General features: G+C 36.1%; 1 protein-coding gene across 1 annotated transcript; it reads right to left on the bottom strand.

The window, feature by feature from the left end:
* Window positions 1–4747: 4747 nt before the first annotated feature.
* LOC106325465 (protein AIG2-like) lies at window positions 4748–5769 on the bottom strand. Its single transcript, XM_013763515.1, has 5 exons — window positions 5572–5769; window positions 5426–5498; window positions 5224–5316; window positions 5069–5152; window positions 4748–4963 (listed from the first exon to the last, which is right to left on the bottom strand). Exons 1-5 carry the CDS (start codon window positions 5694–5696, stop codon window positions 4832–4834), a joined length of 507 nt encoding a protein of 168 aa, XP_013618969.1. The 5' UTR covers window positions 5697–5769; the 3' UTR covers window positions 4748–4831.
* Window positions 5770–7691: the final 1922 nt, after the last annotated feature.

Genomic DNA, 7691 nt, shown 5'->3' on the forward strand with positions numbered 1-7691 from the left:
ATCCAGCTGATCATCTTCACCAAGTCATAGGCAACTTCAACGTTCAAGAAGACTCGGATACCAGATGGGAATGCGTCTACTACAGTGATGCATTCATCTGGGGGAGTTCATGTGTTGTACTCTTTTTCCTGTCCTTGGTTTCCTATTTTGTCACATTGGTTTTGGGGTTTTTCAGGAGAGGTTTTAATGAGGCAACATTAAGCATGCAACGAACCTGTACCGGATGTGTCGATCAAGGGGGAGTGTTATAAACCAAATGATGATCGACCATGGACCAGCCCGTACTGCAGGCCCAATCCGGGACATGATAAAGACAATCAGAGACTATGTGTTTATCTAGTATATATTTCATGTATATCTGTAACATAGTGTTTATCCTTATCCTTATCTTGTTAGGATAAACATGACCTTATGACGGTCTAATACCTTGTATATATATGGACCTTCTGGTCGACACTAATAATAACATAAGTATTTCCCCAACACTTCATTTACAACACCTTCCTCTTTTTCCTTGTTTTATGAAAAAAATTAATACTAGTGGGTTACCAAGAAAATCCAACAAAAGATACTAGTTTGAAAATTATACACAAAAAAATTGAAGTTTAAACGGATGCCAAAAAAAAGTTTGAAGATTAATCTAATAGTATAAATATACAAAAAGTCAAACATCTTGCCGTATTGTATATAGACTGTTTTAATGGTTTGCCAAAATAATTGGAGGGTTGTGTTGACCTATCAAAGTCATCTCAAAAGTTGCGATGACACTATCAAAGTCATCTTAATGAATTTTTAATGATTATCATTAAGCTAAGAAACATTATTAAGATACACTTATTATAGTGGTTTATTGGTAGTATTTTAATTAAGATTCTTAACAATTAAAAATATTAAACTAAATTTTAAACAATATTTTTTTTAAAAGATAAAATTTATTTATTAAATAAAACAAAGTCCCACATAACATTTTAAACATAGATTTTAAGATAAAAACATAAAACATGAAAATAAAGATAACATTAATAAACGATAATAATTTGAAAGCGGCATTATACTTCAGTTGTTGTCTTGATCACGTCCAAATTTACGCCATATATGTTCAACCAGATCATGTTTCAGTTGTTGATGCGCTTGTTTATCACGAATTCTTATTCGAACACCCATCTGATTGGCGATATTTGTAGGGGTATCTGTTGAATATGTGAGATCGACATGTGAACTTCCGCTACCTTCTCCTTGTTGGAAATCTGAAACCTCTTATTGAGTGTGTTGATCTCGTTCGTTTTCTACTATCATATTATGGAGTATGAGAGACCAAGCCTTCCGGTAATGTCTTGCGTTTGACGAAAGAATTGAACTTCATTGGAGAGGCGGTCAACAATACGCATGAACAATGGCTTGTTCATTCTAAATCGTCGTCGGAATAGATTTTCTGGATATGTTGGAGTGTCACTGAAATAATCATTACATAACCGGATATGGTCTTCTTCGCGATTTCGTTCGATAAAAACTCTTTTTTTCCTTGTCTTTCTAGCGTTTTCTTGATCACCATGAGTATTGACTAGATTCTCGAATGTTTGATCAAAATATTGATCAAAATATTGATCGAAACTTTCATCCAACGAATCCTCAGAATCGTTATGAGAAGAAGACGCCATGAGATGTTTGAGAATCTTGAAACAAAATAGACGAACATTAGAATATTTGAGGATCTTGTATTATATAGAATTTCTATAGTTTTTATATTATATAGATTTTTATATTATATAATTCTATAATGTTGATGATATGAATTTATATAGAATTTGATGATGGCTTACCAAGTAAAGTGATGGTCCTGGTTTGGTTTGTTCGAACTTGGAGAGAACCAGCCTTTGTTGACTATTTGGTCCGTGAGAATACTTGATCAAATGAGATGATCTAATGAGATGATCAAATGAAAGGAGATGTGTTTGTTCGAACTTGGAGAGAACCGGCCTTTATTGTGTTTGTTTTGTTTGTTAAGAATTAGGTGATCAAATGAAAGGAGATGAATTGATTTGTTTGTTAAGAAGGAGAGATGATCTTTGTGACAATGAGAAGGAGAGATGAGTTTGTGAAAGAAAACGTTTGCAGAAGCTAATGTCTTATATAACACAAGACTCGACTCATGGCACCACACTACAAGACTTGTGACACAACACAACAAGACTTACAACATTTGACAAGACACAACACTACAAGACACAACTCGTGACAAACAAAACAACATACAAGACTTGAGTTACACAGACACAACATAACTAGACTCGTGACACAACAGAAGAACACTCGTGACACTATCCACTCTCGTGACAGAAGAGTACAAGAGACTCGACGACAAGACCTGAACTCCACTCTTCATCACGCGAGCACTCCACTCTGCATCACAAGAACAAGAAGGGTTTAAACATACAAGAACAAAAACATTTTATAAAAATCAGAACAAGAACACTATAAGAAGCTGCATCACAACAAGAACAGACAAGAACAAGCAACCTAAACATGAAACAAAACAACCAACCTAATTTAAAACAAGTCATTTATGAGCTTAATCTTGAGTGATTCTTCATAGTCAGCAAGAGGTTCATTTTTTCCTAAAAGACTTTGAAGCATTTTCATCTTAGACAGCTTCTCTTTAGCGGCCAAATCCCGCTGTTTGATCGTCTACATTGTCTCAAACTCATCCACAATTTTCTCGTCTATCACCTTCTTCTTACCACTTGCCTTTGAGGCCTTCACACCCGCGGGACGCTTGTTCTCTGTAGCTTGAGAGGTCTCTGAATCAGCTCCATCCTCACACTTCCTCTTCTTCGAGCTTACATCCTTTTTAGCAGTCATAAGGGTGGACCACTTCTGGTCGTTGCGTAGTTCATTCCAAGCGTGTTCCATAGTAAATTTCTTCTTGTAGTTGTTGTAGAATATTGAATGAGCATGTTTCACAACATCATTCTCGTTCTGGCCGCTAGCTTTCTCTCTGGTAGCAGCTGCATACGCACCACAGAACTTGGAGACAACGTCATTGATCCTGTGCCAACGCTGCTTGCAATGGGCAGACTGTCTCTCTTCGCAGCCAGCAACCTGAGGACTTGCCGCAAAGTATGCGGCAACTCTTTTCCAAATGTTCCACATTTTTGTTCGTTGCCAACCACAAGATCTTTGCTCGTGTTTAACCACGAGCTGATCAGCAAGATATCATCAGGCGGCGTCCACTTCCTTCGCTCTCTACGATCTGAAGCTGTCTCGCCACCATCTTCGGTTCCTTGAGTGTGAAGAGAGAAAGGTTGTGATGAAGAGAAAGGTTGTGATGAAGAGAATTCGTGACTATCTTCATAGTTACCGAAGGAGATACTTTGTTGACTATTTAGTAGTTCAACAAATTTAGAGCTGTGGGTAGATGGATTGGAATCCATATCCAAAGGAAGCTCAAGGATGAGAGACAGAAAAGAATAAAGCTGAGGAAGAAAAAACGTTTTGAATTCGTTTTCAACAAGGACGTTGATAAAGAAAAGAACAAAGGTGAGAAGTAAGAGATAAAGAAAAGAAGAGAAAGCTTAAGCATTGATCACAGACACCCAACCATAAACGAGTTGACATATAACTACAACCATTCATCACACAACAATATCGTATTTATTACCTAAGCTAACCATTATCTCACAATAACCACTCCATTTATTTCCTAACCTAACACAAAACAACAATTCAGTTTCATTTCAAACTTGACTAAACTGGTTACCGTCCATTCGAAACATCATTGACCAAATAAACATTGCTTCATCCAGTTCTAAATTCATTGCTTACTAGATCCGATCCGGCAATTACCGAGCTAAGACAGAGGTTTTATCCAGTTCTAAAATCATTGCAAGGATTTATCCAATAACAAAGATCAATGAGAAAGGATTTACCTTTACAATCGTGGCAGCATGAACATTGTGCCCACTTCACGGCTCTTTATCAATCCTGGATCATGCCAGGATCATGCCTCTTGATCCATCCATGTAACGACACAAAGACAGAAAACAAATTAAAAATATTGGAGTTTTTCCATTTCTTACGGTTCATGAACAAGAATCAAAGACAAGCATAGTTGAAATAAGCAAAGAGACGCTTTACCTTTCGATTCCCTTCAGAAACAATCGCCGTTCGTCCTCGTCTCAGAGAGTCACCACGAGAGAGACAGAGCCGTTTTGCTTCTTCGAAGACAGCCACCGATTAAGAGGTCACCGTCTTCCTTCCTCGACGAGAGTCACCGATAGGGAGACCAATCGCCGTTTCTTTCGACGAGATCCACCCAAAGGGAGAGAAATCGCCGGTTACTTCGACGAGATCCACCGACAGGGAGAGAATTGGTTGTTTCCTTCCATGACGAACCACCGAGGGGGAGAGAATAACTGATAGAGATGTCGACGAAATCGACCGTCGACGAGATCGACCGTCGACGCTAGAAACCAACAGAGACGTCGACGAGATCCACCGAGACGGCTTTCGAAATCGCCGTTGTCGTCGAGGAGGAGAGGAGCCGAAAAGAGAAAGGAAAGAAAGAAAGAATCTCGACCCCACCGTTCTTCTCTCCAATAGCGAAGTGCCACGTCCCCCTAAGAGGCGTGACTTCGTGGGCTTAATTAGAGGACGTGCCTTCGTTTTAATTCCATCTTTCATAATTTTTTTTAATTAATTATCCTAAGGGGCGCGGCTAAGACATGCCGATAAACGTGCTCTAAAGCTCTTACTTGCAGTAAAAGATATTTGATAAAGAGAGTGATTTCAACACACATCTTAATGGGTAACAAAACAAAAGCACATAAATTCTTCAGGCCACCAGAGGATCTTCATGTACAAATTTCTCAAACTCTTCCCTTGATCTCCCATCCGGATTCTTCTTCCATTCAATAAATTTCTTGGCTGCCTCTATGAATTTCTCCATGTGAAGCCGCTTCCATTCCTAGTACCAAATCAAATATCAACACAAAGTGTTTGCGCCAAAACCCATTAAGCTAAAAAAAGACTAACATGTAGTCAGGAGAAATCTTGAGGAAATGAATCAAACCTCGAAATCCCATTCTCCATACATATCAGGATCATCCTTGTTAGCCCATACATAGGTTTCCACTTTCATCTTCTCGGAAGTTTCCTATATAATTGGATAATTAAATCTCATGGTTATGAGATTAGTCGACGAAGAAGTGAAGTGATAATACTTACAGTTAACACAACTTCGACAGTCTTCCTCACGTATTCATCTCCTTCAATCATATCTAAGTTCTCTAGCTGACCATCTGTCAATCCAGTTAGTATCTGCACCAAACAGATCAAACCTTTTTTTTCAGAACCAATAGAACAATGTTGACAACACTTCAAGATAGAAGCTGAAGCCTTGTAAGAACAACAGAGACGAAATAAAAACCTTTCCGTTGGTAAGTCCATTCTCAGAAGGAGAAATACATGCATGCAAACGTCCTTTCAGCCTATACACATGACTGCAAAATAAAACAAAAAAGAAATCAGATTTAACCAAATCTTAGAGCAAAAAAAAGAAGAAGAGAGACGTACAAGCCGTGGAGCTGAGCGGAGACGGCGACCGGATTGCATTCGAGGATCAAACTGACGACGGGTGGTTCTTGGAAACTGCCGTAGACAAAGACATTGTGCGACAGAGATTGATCAGAACTAGTCATTGTCTTCCTCTGAAACTGGTAGGTTTAGTTTTGAAATGAAATCCACGTCAGAGATTTAGTAACGTAGCTTTCTTTCTTTATTTATGCACATCATCACGTAACGTAGCTTTCTTTCTTTCTTTCTGTATTTAATACAAAATCAACAGATGTATGGCTGTCTATTTATTGGTTTTAATACTTAAATTGCAAAATGTAATATTTATAGTATCTTTGACATTGTGTTCCCTATATTATTGGAGGTAGTTAAGAGCACATGCAACGCTCAATCTCACTAAACTCGATTTCCAATGCTTTTTTTATTTTTTAATTTTTTTATTATTTTTAATTTTATTATGGGGTTAATATTTTAATTAAAAAATTATATACTTTTAATAAAGATTTATACTTTTCAATAAAAAAATTCAATTATTTTTATGAATGCTTAAATTATATTAAGAAAAGAAAAAAATAATAATTAAGAATAGTTGAAAAAAAATTGTTTGAACTTGGACTCAATGGTCCAAAGGAAAAAAAAAGGTGAGAATTGAATCTGATTTTTTAATAGGCCCAAATGGCCCAAGAGAGATTTGATTTGGGCTGGATCCAAAAATAATGACCCAATATAGATTTATTATTAATATTACTTAATTGCCTTTAATGAAACATGCAATGTTAGTGAAGGAAACATGACCATAAGGTAATTATGACAATAGGATCCTGCTTTAATAGTATAGATTGCAAAATGTAATATTTATAGTATCTTTGACATTGTGTTGCCTATATTATTGGAGGTAGTTAATACCTCTGGCTTTATCTTCTGTTTTTTTCTTATATCGGCGAGGTAAGGGTTTCTTGGTAAAGTTCTGTGAGGTGTTAGACTGTTAGTGGCTAGGCATGATACTTTGGATTCTCTGTTTAATAAGCATGTGGACCTGCTTGTAGACCAATATATGTTAGCCAAAGTCAAATCTCATTTCCAAATGAGTAAGAAATTTTCTTTTGGATTTGGACCACATACAGTATGTTGATTGATGAAACACCCTGTTCTTCTTCTTTTTTGGGCAAAAATTATTCTTCTCTGACATAAAAAGAACATAAATGATAAAATAATATACTTTCATACAAGTGTTCATCTAGATAAAACATTTTGTTTGTGTTCTCAACTCACAAACCTTTTTCTTAAATTACGTATTAGTATATGCATATATAATTAATTAAAAATATACTAATTTTTTTTAGAAATTCAACCAATAATATATTAAATGAGATATTATTAGTTGGATTTCCAAATTTTTAATATACTCTTATCTACATACACTAATATATAATTTTTGAACTCGATGGTAATAAACTAGGGGTTGCTTGTAATCTTATCAGCTTTGAACTTTGAAGTGAGACCGTTTTTTTCTTGACAACATAATAAAATGGAAACACATTAATTTTTAATGATTAGTGGAAACTTGTCAGCTAATCCATAATGGTTTTAAACCTCCGAATCCCGCATCTTTCAGATTTTTTCTTTTTAAAACTCACCTCTTTCAGATTTTTTTTTTTGCGAACAACCTCTTTCAGATTTTGAGATCGAGAACTTTTCTGAAAGATGGTTTATGATTTTGAGATCAAGAATTGAAATATCAAAGGTACACGATTGGTTAAGAATGTATTAAACCGCAGATATGAGCCATTAACAGTGTTCATAACTTCAGAAACTAAATTATAAGGCCACTAAAACAGCAATAAACATGACATTCTATAAGATCATCAACAACCCAAGATATTAAAGGGGTTTTTAACCCTTGGACCCCATAGAAAACATAAAAACCGGTCTCAAAAGGCTTCAGATAAGGATCGATCGTTGTTGGTTTTTTGCACTGTTCGCGGACTCCACCGACACGTGACGGCCCGCGATTGGTACGCCTTTTAATTTTTTTTTTTTAGTTAGACCAAAAAAAATTAAAAACAAAAAAATTTAAGAAACCACAATGTGAATTTTAGGGATAATGCTGCTCTAATTTA

The sequence above is a fragment of the Brassica oleracea genome, chromosome C2, assembly GCF_000695525.1.
Source record: "Brassica oleracea var. oleracea cultivar TO1000 chromosome C2, BOL, whole genome shotgun sequence".
In the NCBI taxonomy this organism is placed as follows: domain Eukaryota; kingdom Viridiplantae; phylum Streptophyta; class Magnoliopsida; order Brassicales; family Brassicaceae; genus Brassica; species Brassica oleracea.

Coding starts and splice junctions, on each gene's coding strand:
- LOC106325465 (XM_013763515.1), bottom strand. CDS start 5,696: ATGACTAGTTCTGATCAATCTCTGTCGCACAATGTCTTTGTCTACGGC. Junction 5,499..5,571: donor TCCGCTCAGCTCCACGGCTT/GTACGTCTCTCT, acceptor TTTATTTTGCAG/TCATGTGTATAGGCTGAAAG. Junction 4,964..5,068: donor ATGGAGAATGGGATTTCGAG/GTTTGATTCATT, acceptor ATTTGGTACTAG/GAATGGAAGCGGCTTCACAT.